We start from the raw sequence: 12,241 nt of genomic DNA on the forward strand, positions 1-12,241 counted from the left end.
TTGTAGCACGATTGTCTTCTCCATTTCCCCCATTGGCACTCACTAATCACTCGAAATTTTAAAAATCGCGCACTACTAAATGTCTATTAGCACTCAAAAAAAAACACAACACGCACGCACTGTATGTACAGCCCCCTTTTCAACACGATTTCGCACTCAAACACCGAATAATAACTAATAATTTATGCGGACAAGTGATTCGTACGGGAGCTTGGTTAAAACTGACTTGTTATTGTAATAATTTTTTCAAAAACAGCACAAAAACTATTTCGTAACAGTTCCGGTGCAAAAGGCCTTTGTTTGAATATTATTAGGGCGCAAAAAATGGTGACGTAGAATTCTACGTCATAGTCTAAGAAGCCCGCGGTCGCCAGACCTTCGTCATTTTATAAAATTTGACAATTTGTCAGCGCATACTTCCAACACAGGTAGGAACGATGGGCAAGTATGAAGTTTGGGTCCTCGTGGCTTTGGGAGATAACAGGTAGCAAAGAAGTAAAAAATATCAAGTTAAATTTATCAACTAAAAAAACGTAATTTTTTCATATTTTCTTCGTTCAACTTTTATAAAATGACGAAGGTCTGGCAACCGCGGGCTTTTGCTATATCACTTTTTACACAACTACGGGATGTATACACTATGTTCCACTTTTATTGTTACAAATTTAACCAGGTGATAGAATATTCAATTTTAAGATAAAAGTTTCCTATAAACATATATCGAAAAATTTTATATAAGGGAGTCACATCCCCTGAAAGAGGTGCATCTTTTAATAGATTTTTTCCAATATTTCAGAAACCATCGTGGATAAAATTACAAAATTTCGTACAACTGATAACATTTATACACCCAAATGAATTCAAAGATAAAATGTCGAAATTTTTACTCAGGGGCGTCTTAAACTGAGGGGTTTAAGGTAAGAAGTATCCTCACTATTTTGGCGGTTGGTTTTTGCCACTTTCAGCCACGAAATTTTAAATTTCATAGTTTTTCACGAAAAAGAGGTCTCTTCCGTTTTTTCGATAAAACTTACCGTTTTTGAGCAAAATCAATTTATAATTTGTCTTACAGACCATAAAGAGGATAAAAATTAAAAATTAAATTTGTATCACCGTTTAAGAAACCCGTGATTAAAAATTTCGACAACTGATCTCTAAATTCGTTCAGGTGTTTAAAAGTAATGAGCTGTAATTTTATTTTGATACATGTTCATAGGAAACTTTTGTCTTAAAACTGAATATGCTATCACCTGTTTAAGTTTGTAACAATACAAACAAAACACCCTGTATAGCGTCTTGATTTTTCGTTCAAACACGAACTTTTAAGGACTTTGTTTCTCACAAAATTTAATTTAATCCCTTGTTGACGTTTTAAATTTAACAAACATGCATGATCAAGACCTTCAATAGCAGAAATTGATTACCAATCCCAGATGTTAAGTTAAATTCAAATTTCGCGGGCAAGTCGTAATAATGTATAAATTTGGTGGATTTAACTTTAAAGGTTGGTGACACTGAACTGTCAATTATCAAGTCAGCTGCGATTATTATTATTTCGAGCAATGTTTTTATCATGACGATTTTTCAGGTTTTTATCAATTAAAATAAGTGTAAACAAGAATAATGTTAGTGCACATTGTTACAATTTTATTATTTTGCGTGAATTTGCTGAATTCTGGCCATGCTGGTGTGATGCACAGTCACTCAAACGATGTGACTAAAGAACGAGAATCAGACGGGGCCTACAGCCCCAGGGACCATTCCCACTTTACAGAAAGTGGTGAACACCACAACGAATTCGACCATGAGGCAATTTTAGGAAGCCACAAAGAAGCCGAAGAGTACGATCACTTGCCCCCAGACGAGGCGAAAAGACGTCTGAGGATTTTACTGAAAAAGATGGACTTGAATGGGGACGAAAAGATTGACAAAAAGGAACTTAAAGCCTGGATTTTGCGCTCATTCAAGTATTTTTCGCACAAACTTAGTCCAAATATTGGAAATTTGATTTTAGGATGTTGTCAGAAGAGGAGGCAAATGAACGTTTGGAGGACGCTGACGAGGATAACAATGGGGTTGTGACGTGGCAAGAGTACTTATCGGACGCTTACGGCGTCGATAAGGAAGATAACCTTTCTGTAGGGGACGAAAATGAACAAGTGAGTGAAAAATGTAAATATGTTTAAAATCTGATCCATTTTACAGTTGATCAAAGATGATAAAGAAATGTGGGCGGCTGCTGATACTAACAACGACGGGGTATTGGATGCGCAAGAATGGACTGCGTTTTCTCACCCTGAGGAACACCCAACAATGCTCCCCCTTATCCTGGAACAAACCCTCAGAGACAAGGACAAAGACGGGGACAAGTCCATCAGTTTTCAGGAATTCGTAGGCGAAAGAGCACACGAACACGACAAAGAGTGGCTCCAAGTTGAGAAAGACAAGTTTGACCATGATTTGGACAAGGATGGGGACGGGAAACTCACCAGTAACGAAATTTTATCCTGGATTGTGCCCAGCAATGAGTAAATTAATTGCACGTCTCAATCTCACCTAAAGTTAATTTTTAGAGAAATTGCTGAAGAAGAAGTTGATCATTTATTTGCCTCCAGTGATGATGACCATGACGATGTACTCACTTTTGATGAAGTTGTTGAACATCATGAAACTTTCGTGGGGAGCGAGGCCACGGATTATGGTGACCATTTGCACAACATTCACCATTTTGAGGACGAATTGTGATACTTTATCAAATTTATGGTAATGTGTGTGAAAGTAGCTTTAGAGTGTATTTGTTTCGGAATCTCCTCGGTTTTTATAGTAAATTTTATTTATTTGTGAAGTTTTATAAAATATTTATTGTACGTGCCATAAACCCAAATAAAACAACTTAAACTTTTATTTTGGCAATCTTGGTAGAAAAGTATTGAACTATGAGTTATTTTAAGGATGAGGAGTCTTCCTTATGTAATTTTTCCCCGATGGTAGCGCCACAATTGTCAAAAGTGGGAAGAGAGTTTTGACTTCTTCATCAGAAACTGTTGGTTGTACCATAACGTGTTCTTGGGGCTTTAATTACACAAAAATGAACATTGAATCGCTTCAGTTTACCACAAACTCACCTTCCAATCGACCGGAGTCGCCACTTTGTGTTTATCACACAGTTGAAGTGAATCAATAACTCGTAAAATTTCACTGAAACAAAACTCGGTCAATTTTTCGATTTTCCTCCGAATTAAACCCACTCGAAGTTTCTCCCCGTAGTAGCAGGGTACAAGATCGACAGTCTCATCTTTTTCTTGGGATCAATTACAAAAACTGCTCTTGCTGTTAAAGGAATCCCATCGGAGTCCCTCTCATCAGGATCGATCATTTGTAGAGTTGTCGCCAATTTGCGGTCTTCGTCGGCTATAAGGGGGTACGGGAACCCCTCTGAGGCACACCCGGCGTACACTTGAATGTCATTTAGCCATTTTTTGTGCGTTTCAACCGAATCGCATGAGAGGGCGATCACTTTAACCCCGCGTTTTGTGAACTCGGGGTGTAATTGCACGACTCGAGCCAATTCGGTGGTACAGACTGGGGTAAAGTCCGCGGGGTGCGAAAATAAGACACCCCATCTGGAAATAATCGTGATTTTTGGCGTAAACAGGGGGGCACTTACGAGTCGCCAAGCCAGTCGTGGAATTTGATAGGACCGATGGTTGTCTCGGCGTCAAAGTTGGGGAAAACGTCGCCCAAATTCACCATTTTGAGCTAAAACAGTCTTGGTTTTAATAAACTGTGATGTTTAATTATTTTAATTCGAAAAATTTTAGGTTATGTTAAAACACCGCTCGCAGTGCAGCCAACCGACCCACACTTGAGGAGCAAAATTTAATTCTTTGCTCGTTTTCTCTCGCATTAAAATATTGAATTAGCTTGGTACACGTTATTGACTACTATGGTGCCAAATTCCAACAATTTCGTAGCTAAAAATTAATTATTACTAAATGTTGAATTGGTTGTAATTATCCCATGAAATACCAAGGTTGGTAGCTCTGCAACCTGTTGCATTTTCAACAAAAAACTTTTTCGAATACTTATTTTCAATAAATTCACATACAAAGAAATTTTTTGTATTGATTTGTAACAGAAATTAATTGATTTTAACTTTTTTAAAGCTTTCATACGCTAATGGACAACCAATATTAACTTAATGGGTGTTGTCACCTGTCACATTTGTATTGTTTATTTATAAAAAATGTGTTATTTACTTCGTCTTTACTTCCAATTGCATCGTAATTAACATTGTTAATTATTCCGCCATTTTACTGCAGTGCCCCCAGGTAATTACTTTCACTTTTAGTTGTTTTTTGTTCAATTAACCTCAACATGTTGACAAATGCAAGGTATTTGACGTTATTTTCGTTATCTTTCACTTTATTGAATAATTACTATCGTTTCTAGAGCCCAATTATCAACCGATAAGATGCTTTTATCACGGACTAGACTTGTAAGTGTAAAAAACCCAAATTCTTGTCCATTCCAAAGCCCATATGTTGCAGTTAACATCTCAAAGAACGCTCAAGGGGCTGTACAATCACTTCACACCGACTCTCACCATGTCTCACGTCGCAGCCCCCCAACAGACTCAAACACTGCCCCACTTACCGGTCCCCAAGTTGAGCCAAACTCTGGAAAAGTATCTAAAATCAGTTGAGCCATTCTTGAACGAGTCTGAATTAAACAATACGAGGAAAGTGGTCTCTCAGTTTGAAAGTGGTCTTGGGCCTAAATTACAAAAATTATTAGTGGAAAAAGCGCAAGAAACGGATAATTGGTTGGCGGATTGGTGGCTCACGACGGCTTATTTGGGGTACAGAGACCCTGTGGTGGTTTACTCAAGCCCAGGACTGGTTTTCCCCTTTCAAAAATTCAATTGCGAGGAGCAGAGACTCGAGTATGCAGCTAAGTTGATTGCGGGGGCCCTCAGCTACAAGGAATTGATCGATAGGTGCGTGTCTCTTTCTCAAAACCATCAATTATTAACTGGTTTTAGTGGGAAAATGCCGGTTGAGAAAATGGGAAAGGACCCACTTGATATGAATCAGTATAAGAAAATTTTTGGGACTTGCAGGATTCCGGGTGTTAAACTTGACCATTTGGAATACAACCCACAATCAAGACATGTAGTCATTGTCAGAAATAATAACGTAAGTTTTGGGTTTAAGAAAACAAAAATTGGTCACGTAATTTACAGTTTTTTAAACTCCAAGTTATCAATGAATGTGGGAAAATGCTCAATACTGGTGAAATAATCAGTTGTTTGAGCGATATTGTCAAAGAGTCAGAGCAAGTGGGCCCCCCTGTTGGCATCCTGACGACTGAAAATCGAAACAATTGGGGGAGAGCCTATCAAAACCTCACCCTAGGTCCCCCTCTCTCTCTCAATTTTTTTTTCATGTCTAAAAACTCGTTTTTTAGATGTGACAAGTTTAAAATCAGTTCGAGAAATTCAAACTTCGCTCTTTTTGGTTTGTTTGGATAAAGCATTACCGAATTGTGGGGAAAATGAAAGAATTACAGCAAGTAAACAATTTATACATGGGGGAGGCTCTAACGCGAATTCCGCCAACAGGTGGTTTGATAAAACTGTTCAAGTGAGAAACAATTTTTTTGCAATTTCTTTCCTCACTCAAAATTTCAGTTTATCGTGAGTGAAGATGGTTGTGTGGGGTTAACATACGAGCACTCGCCAAGTGAAGGACAACCAATTGCAGTCATGACTGATTACATTGTTGACTACATGTAATTAACACTTTTGTATTTTTTTTTCATCCAAATCAAATTTTTGCAGTAAAAATGATACGTCAATCCACCATCCCGATGTGAGGTTTAATGGTGATCCAGAAAAGTTGACTTTTAATATCGATGACAACGTCCAAAAGGCTATAAACTGTGCAAATGCGAATCTTGACAAGTACTGAAAACTGAAATTTGATATGTGAAAAAAATTCATGAGTTTTGCTTCAGACTTGCGGCCAATTTGGATTTGGATTCATTCCAGTTTAAATGTTATGGAAAAGAGTTCGTCAAGTCACAGAAAATGAGCCCCGATAGTTTTATCCAAATTGCGATTCAGTACGCCTTTTTCAGGTATTTTCATTTAAAAATTTGTAATGACCCCTAATGAACCAATAGTATAGGCAATCAAACATACACCGTATCCATGGTAACCATAAACGAATTAGACAACCAACAACACATTTGTCCATTTAATTCGCTTTAATTGACACATTTTTTTAAATAAATTAATGATTTTAGGATTCACCGAGTCCCGGGGGCTCACTACGAGTCCGCAGCCACCCGGAAATACATCCACGGTCGCACAGAAACCATTCGTTCGTGTTCGAACGAATCGGTCGCGTTTGCAAAAGTCATGTTGAATGAATGTAAATCCGATAATGAAAAAGTAGCAGCATTGAAAGAGGCCGTCAATGCGCACAAAAAATACTCAATTGAGGCTGTGAACGGTTTTGGGGTGGACAGACACCTCCTCGGTTTGAAACTCACAGCGATTGAGAATAATTTGCCGATTCCGGATTTGTTTAGTGACCCTTCGTACACGCGAAGCACTCATATGAGGCTGTCAACGAGTCAAGTGGCCACAAAATGTGATGGTTTCATGTGTTATGCACCACTCGTGCCTGATGGTTATGGTTGTTGTTACAATCCGAGAGCGAATGATATGAATTTCGGTGTTTCGGCATTTGTGGAGCATCCAGATACCACAGCGACACGGTTTCGTGAAGCACTGGAAATGAGTTTGCAAGATATGCATGACGTATTGGCTAAAACGCAAAAATCGAAATTGTGATCTAATAAATTTGTATTTGTTTTTTTATTAAGATAAAAATTACTATGTATAAAACAAAGGTTACACTTATTAAGTCTACTTGAATGAAAGATACTGAGTTTTAGGCTCGTCTTGTGTCAGAGAGCACCCTCACAATACATCCCACTCCCCCAACATTGAACACTTTTTCATGCCATACCAATAAGTGGCCACTGCTCCCCTCCGAAGGATACTCAAAACCTCGATAAATGTATTTCATCAACACGTCGATTAAGTCAGGGTTTAAGGAATTTACGGCTTCTTCAATCTGGGAAGGTTTAATAGCCAACAACACCCGTAGTGTCAAGTTAACGGCGTTTTCCTTAAATAAACTAGTTGAAAAACACATTAAGGGTCACTAGAATATTACTTTAATTTGCTGATTTTTACTTCCAAGTGGGGCATTCACCAACACGGCTTTTAAGGCCTCTACATGTTTACCTGTATTTCTAATTAAGGAAATTTGCAAAACTTGGGAAATGAAGATAATTCAAGAAAAGGATATTTTTGTAGTAAACTGTTGACTTCTGTCTCGTCCGGTCCAGTCGGACCCCCCTGATCACCATCATCTTCTTTGAAATTGTCTTCACAGTACTGATCGACATCAATTTTTCTGAAAGCGGAACTGAATGTGTTCTTAGCCATGGTTTGTCACAACTATTACTTAAATTACTACTGTAAACACACTATTAATTCAATTTTTGGTAAATTTTATTTGTATAAAACACCACCCAATTCGGGAAACGAAAAGTGACACATTTGACATAATTTTGACAAATTTGACATGAGCACCAACACACAAAAATGAAAACCTAAATCTTAAAAAATATCTTAATCACTTATTATAAAACACTACAGCAAAACAATTTATTTTTTATTAAACTGTTATTATAGAAGAATAAACCCTCATACTTGCGTTATTTATAATTTAAAGAATTTTGAATTTAGGTTGAAGTAGTGCCAACTTCACGGAGGTAAATTCTTTCAGTTTGTTGTTGCGCACCACGAAATGGTAAGTTTGATAAATCTCCGTTTATTTCATATTTCACGAATCATCTGCTAATTAAATGATCAAATTTCGCTTCTGTGAACGTTTCGTTGTCCCCCTATTGATAAATTTCCTTATTTGACTTTAAATTCGTCTTTGCGACTTTTATAGGTTAGGTAACCTCTTTTTTCAGGGTAAAGTAAAGTGCTCGGATTTGCGGCTTCGCGACAAGAAGGAGCTCACAAAGCAGCTCGATGAGCTCAAAACCGAGCTTACAAGTCTCAGGGTGGCCAAAGTGACCGGCGGTGCCCCCTCAAAACTGTCCAAAATGTGAGTAAAACTCTGGTTCCTTTCTAAAATAATTCATTGATTTCAGTCGCGTTGTGCGTAAAGCCATTGCTCGGGTGTACATTGTTATGCACCAGAAGCAGAAAGAGAATTTGAGGAAGTTGTACAAAAATAAGAAATACAAGCCCCTTGATTTGAGACCGAAAAAGACAAGGGCTCTACGTCGTGCTCTCACGAAACATGAGCAACGGATTAAGACACCCAAGGAGCTTCACAAGATGTCCATCTACCCCCAAAGGAAGTTTGCTTTGAAGGCTTAATTTGTGTAATTTAATAAAAGGTTTCATAAATTAACTTGTTTTAATTTATTCAGGTACAAGTTTCTGGGGCCTTAATATAAACATGTAAACGGTGTATAAACCTTTCGGGAAGTTTCTTTGCTTCACTTGTCGGTAACAATCTAGCCCCGCTTTTGTAAAAATCTCACGGTACAAAGACAGAGGACGCGTTACTGAAGAGTCTCTCTCATCTTTGTCGATTTCGTCACTTGAAGAGATGTTTTCTTTGATTATTATAACTCCATTAAGTTTAAGTCCACTTCTGAAACAATAATTTCACACAACAAATAAATTAGTGAAAAACTCACTGGCATGATTCTAAAAACGTGACTAAATCCAAATCGGTCAAATGCCCCAAAACCCACTGACACCAAATCACGTCGTATTTCCCCGTCTCAGGTTTGAAGCTTTGCAGCCCCACAGAATAATAATTCCTAATCTTTTCTTGCAACTTCACCCCTAAATACTGTTCGGCTTGACTTAGAAACTTCGGGTTTTGCTCGACTAAATCAACATTGTCGAAAAAATCACAAAGGAGATGTTTCGTTATCCTCCCAATACCCGCGCCACAGTCAAGTGCATACTCCCTTCCAGGGGGCTCCTTCGAGTTGAATAATTGCTTGAGTAACAACTTTGAGTCTCTAATATCGGTTTGAGATATGTGTCCGAAACCCCCGAGCATACCGTCGATGGTTGGAGGAATTTCGGACCAATACTGGACGGCGTTTGAGTAAAACGTCTCATCATCCACAGAGGCACCACTAACATCCATTTTTTCCTCATAAATAAATTAGAGAAAAACAAAAAGGCGGGCAGGGCACACTTGTGACATAACCTAGCATTTTTTTTTGATTTTTGACAATGTGACAGTTGACACAAGTGGCCACGTTCCGCAATTTGCAAAAAAACAAATTTAATTAAATAATTATGCCAATAAATTGTTTAAAATAAAAACCAGTCGTGATTATAAAACACTGGTTTTAAGTAAATAATCAATGAATTTGTTCAAGTTTCAAGAGTTTTGGTATGGGTGACGTTATGGAACGCACTCTGAATGAAAATAGCCACACCAGTGTTTGACATGTTTTGTGACATTCATAACAATAATAACAACCATTTCAATGGCTTTTCTTCATTAAAATTGTAAACTGATACTTTTCTTATCATGATTATTGAGATAAGAGTCCCGAAATGAAGTTGTTTAAGGGGTGGTGGTAGTGAACGGTTTCAATTACAAAATGCGCGTTATTAGAACAATGCAGGTCAGAAAAGTGTTTCTCCTGGCCATATCTTCAATATTTGGTATTGTGATGTTACTTATAATAACCCACGACTCTCCGATTAACGACATTGATCGAAAATTCCGACTGTGAGTATCAATAACGAATTTGAACAAATTTCGAATTGTCGGGCTTTTAGGGAGAAGATCGACGAACTGATTCACTCCCAGGCCAGCTCCCTCGCTTGCAAACAGCCCAATTTGCCGGTATTTTCCCCCGAAATGATGAAATTCGTCCATGAAGAGTCCCCAATTGACTGCTCATCAGCAGGGACGGATTGGGTGAAATGCGAAGGTAGCGAGTGTCGAATCCAAGACGAAATCAAGGCGAAATACGGCCGAGTCACGTGCTCCTTCACTGATATAATCCGAATCAACGATTTTGAATTAACAAATGGGGAAACGACCCACTCAGATTCGTACTACAAACTCGAGAAAAGCGATGTTGTTAAAGTCTCATGTCGCTCGCAAACCGCCCAATGGTCGGCAACCCTCACCGGGATTCGTCTGGATAAAACCATCTGGGAGAGGGCGAGTTGGAGTAAATTGCCCCCAGACGCTGTAAAATACAACGTTTTGATGTTCGGTTTTGACTCAATTTCGCGCAACTCTTTCGTGAGAAAACTACCAAAAAGTTACAAGTTTTTGACTGAAATCTTGCACGGAGATGTTTTGCAAGGGTACAACATCATCGGTGATGGGACCCCACAAGCGCTAATCCCGATTTTGACCGGGAAAACCGAACTGGAACTCCCTGATACCCGAAAACGTTTCACGAACACGAAATTCGTGAACTCGTACCCTTTTATTTGGAACGAGTATAGGAATGCAGGGTACGTGACTGGATTTTATGAGGATGTTCCCGAATTGGGGACTTTTACATATCGCCTGAACGGTTTCAATGTTTGTTTTTGTCTTGTTGGTAGCCGTGGATTGTAAATTGGTTTCAGGAGACGCCAACTGACCACTACATGCGGCCATATTACCTTGCGTCATTGGGGGAAAGACGCAAATGGCCCAAACTTTGCACCGGGGAAATACCCAGACATCAAGTCATGTTCAATCAAATAAAAAATGTAATAACACGACTTTTGAAATTGAAAAATAGTTAATTGTGTTTCAGTTTTTCACAGTTTATAAACCGAAACCTAAATTTTTGTTTGGGTTTCACGGCGAGTTGTCACATGATGATTACAATTTGGTGGGGGTTGCTGATGATGATTTCTTCGAGTTTTTACATTTTTTGAAGGATTCGGGGGTTTTGGATGACACGATTTTGATTGTTATGGCAGATCATGGTCATAGGTGATTCCCCCATGGTTGTTGTATTGTTTTATTGGTTGTTTTAGATTTGCAGAAATCAGGAATACGATTCAAGGGAAACAAGAGGAACGTTTACCGTTTTTCTCATTCACTTTTCCCGAAAGTTTCAAGAAACATTTTAAACAAGCTTACGAAAACTTTCAACACAATATTGATAAGTTATCAACGCCGTTTGATGTCCATTTTACGTTAAAAAGTTTGCTGGAATTGAATGACATTGGGGAGGCGAATATTAATTACCGAGCAGTTTCGCTTTTCACAAAAATTCCGGGTGAGCGGAGCTGCTCTCATGCATACATTGAGCCCCACTGGTGTGCGTGTCTAGACTGGGAGAAAATCCCCCTTTCTGACCCCATAGTGAACCGCATATCAAATCTATTAATTGCCACTTTAAACGACTACACGAAACCCCACCGCCACATGTGTCAAGAATTATCAGTGGCTGATATCGAATGGGTGATGAGAATGACGCCCAATGAAAATCTCTTAAAGTACAATAAAAACGCCGATTTGGATGGGTTTGTTGCCGATTTGTCGGCAAAAATCAAAATCAAAACAAATTTGTATCAAATCAAAGTGGTTGTGACACCTGGAAATTCCGTTTTTGAAGCCAGTGTGACGTATTTCATTGATGAGGACAAGTTGAATGTCAAAATGAGTGATATAAGTCGAGTCAACATGTATGGGAAACAAGCGCGATGTGTGGAAGATAATCTACCAGACTTGAGAAAGTATTGTTATTGTAAAGATTAGTTTTGTGGAAGAAAAACTCGCTGAATGATCAAAAACCTTAAAATATGTGATGTAGGCAGCACAAACAAATTGTTTTAATTTATTTAAGTTCCGCAACTATATTTTGTATTTGTTTCACATGTGGAAATTACATGATTTGTTTCTGTTTTTTACCATCAGTTTTTTTTGTAACCTGTAAGTGAAATCAGGCAATAAGAATGAAAAAACGGTTTTACGCTTTTAAATTTTTCGCCATGTTGGCAATTTCAAAGTTACCCACGAGAGGGTGCAACAGTCGCACAATTCAAATTCAAAATTTGAAACGCAAATGTATTTTGGTGGGATGGAAAAAGCCGCACATACGTGTGCTAAGCAAAGGTTTACTTTACAAACAATAATGTTTTTATAAAAAA

General features: G+C 38.2%; 7 protein-coding genes across 9 annotated transcripts; 4 read left to right on the top strand and 3 right to left on the bottom strand.

Moving 5' to 3' along the window:
* The first annotated feature begins 1,526 nt into the window (after nucleotides 1-1,526).
* On the top strand, nucleotides 1,527-2,904 carry LOC123013802 (reticulocalbin-2). The gene is made up of 4 exons (XM_044412587.1): nucleotides 1,527-1,967; nucleotides 2,015-2,159; nucleotides 2,206-2,528; nucleotides 2,574-2,904. Exons 1-4 carry the CDS (start codon nucleotides 1,624-1,626, stop codon nucleotides 2,743-2,745), a joined length of 984 nt encoding a protein of 327 aa, XP_044268522.1. The 5' UTR covers nucleotides 1,527-1,623; the 3' UTR covers nucleotides 2,746-2,904.
* LOC123013804 (peroxiredoxin-6) lies at nucleotides 2,844-3,963 on the bottom strand. The gene is made up of 4 exons (XM_044412590.1): nucleotides 3,668-3,963; nucleotides 3,249-3,623; nucleotides 3,126-3,198; nucleotides 2,844-3,072 (listed from the first exon to the last, which is right to left on the bottom strand). The coding sequence occupies exons 1-4, from the start codon at nucleotides 3,751-3,753 to the stop codon at nucleotides 2,947-2,949; spliced, it is 660 nt and encodes a 219-aa protein (XP_044268525.1). The 5' UTR covers nucleotides 3,754-3,963; the 3' UTR covers nucleotides 2,844-2,946.
* An 87-nt stretch (nucleotides 3,964-4,050) lies between these two features.
* Nucleotides 4,051-6,965, top strand: LOC123013801 (carnitine O-acetyltransferase). 2 transcript variants are annotated; one of them, XM_044412584.1, is made up of 10 exons: nucleotides 4,051-4,394; nucleotides 4,453-4,498; nucleotides 4,551-4,999; nucleotides 5,045-5,198; nucleotides 5,246-5,417; nucleotides 5,470-5,645; nucleotides 5,693-5,793; nucleotides 5,843-5,965; nucleotides 6,019-6,141; nucleotides 6,310-6,965. In XM_044412584.1, the coding sequence occupies exons 1-10, from the start codon at nucleotides 4,378-4,380 to the stop codon at nucleotides 6,860-6,862; spliced, it is 1,914 nt and encodes a 637-aa protein (XP_044268519.1). In that variant the 5' UTR covers nucleotides 4,051-4,377; the 3' UTR covers nucleotides 6,863-6,965. The 2 variants fall into 2 exon arrangements, with proteins under 2 accessions (XP_044268519.1, XP_044268520.1); XM_044412585.1 differs by having other exon boundaries at nucleotides 4,052-4,331.
* LOC123013805 (actin-related protein 2/3 complex subunit 5-B) lies at nucleotides 6,857-7,660 on the bottom strand. Its single transcript, XM_044412591.1, has 3 exons — nucleotides 7,386-7,660; nucleotides 7,251-7,323; nucleotides 6,857-7,202 (listed from the first exon to the last, which is right to left on the bottom strand). The coding sequence occupies exons 1-3, from the start codon at nucleotides 7,523-7,525 to the stop codon at nucleotides 6,963-6,965; spliced, it is 453 nt and encodes a 150-aa protein (XP_044268526.1). The 5' UTR covers nucleotides 7,526-7,660; the 3' UTR covers nucleotides 6,857-6,962.
* A 102-nt stretch (nucleotides 7,661-7,762) lies between these two features.
* Nucleotides 7,763-8,506, top strand: LOC123013806 (60S ribosomal protein L35). The gene is made up of 3 exons (XM_044412592.1): nucleotides 7,763-7,892; nucleotides 8,062-8,198; nucleotides 8,245-8,506. The coding sequence occupies exons 1-3, from the start codon at nucleotides 7,890-7,892 to the stop codon at nucleotides 8,474-8,476; spliced, it is 372 nt and encodes a 123-aa protein (XP_044268527.1). The 5' UTR covers nucleotides 7,763-7,889; the 3' UTR covers nucleotides 8,477-8,506.
* On the bottom strand, nucleotides 8,504-9,689 carry LOC123013803 (N-terminal Xaa-Pro-Lys N-methyltransferase 1). Of its 2 annotated transcripts, none has more exons than XM_044412589.1 (2): nucleotides 8,803-9,689; nucleotides 8,504-8,753 (listed from the first exon to the last, which is right to left on the bottom strand). In XM_044412589.1, exons 1-2 carry the CDS (start codon nucleotides 9,264-9,266, stop codon nucleotides 8,522-8,524), a joined length of 696 nt encoding a protein of 231 aa, XP_044268524.1. In that variant the 5' UTR covers nucleotides 9,267-9,689; the 3' UTR covers nucleotides 8,504-8,521. The 2 variants fall into 2 exon arrangements, with proteins under 2 accessions (XP_044268524.1, XP_044268523.1); XM_044412588.1 differs by having other exon boundaries at nucleotides 8,504-8,756; nucleotides 8,803-9,578.
* LOC123013800 lies at nucleotides 9,544-12,001 on the top strand. Its single transcript, XM_044412583.1, has 5 exons — nucleotides 9,544-9,863; nucleotides 9,914-10,676; nucleotides 10,724-10,849; nucleotides 10,897-11,078; nucleotides 11,123-12,001. Exons 1-5 carry the CDS (start codon nucleotides 9,733-9,735, stop codon nucleotides 11,847-11,849), a joined length of 1,929 nt encoding a protein of 642 aa, XP_044268518.1. The 5' UTR covers nucleotides 9,544-9,732; the 3' UTR covers nucleotides 11,850-12,001.
* Nucleotides 12,002-12,241: the final 240 nt, after the last annotated feature.

This window comes from Tribolium madens, unplaced genomic scaffold (assembly GCF_015345945.1).
Source record: "Tribolium madens isolate multiple individuals breed KSU strain unplaced genomic scaffold, Tmad_KSU_1.1 Scaffold_96;HRSCAF=242;Tcas5.2_LG5, whole genome shotgun sequence".
NCBI lineage: Eukaryota > Metazoa > Arthropoda > Insecta > Coleoptera > Tenebrionidae > Tribolium > Tribolium madens.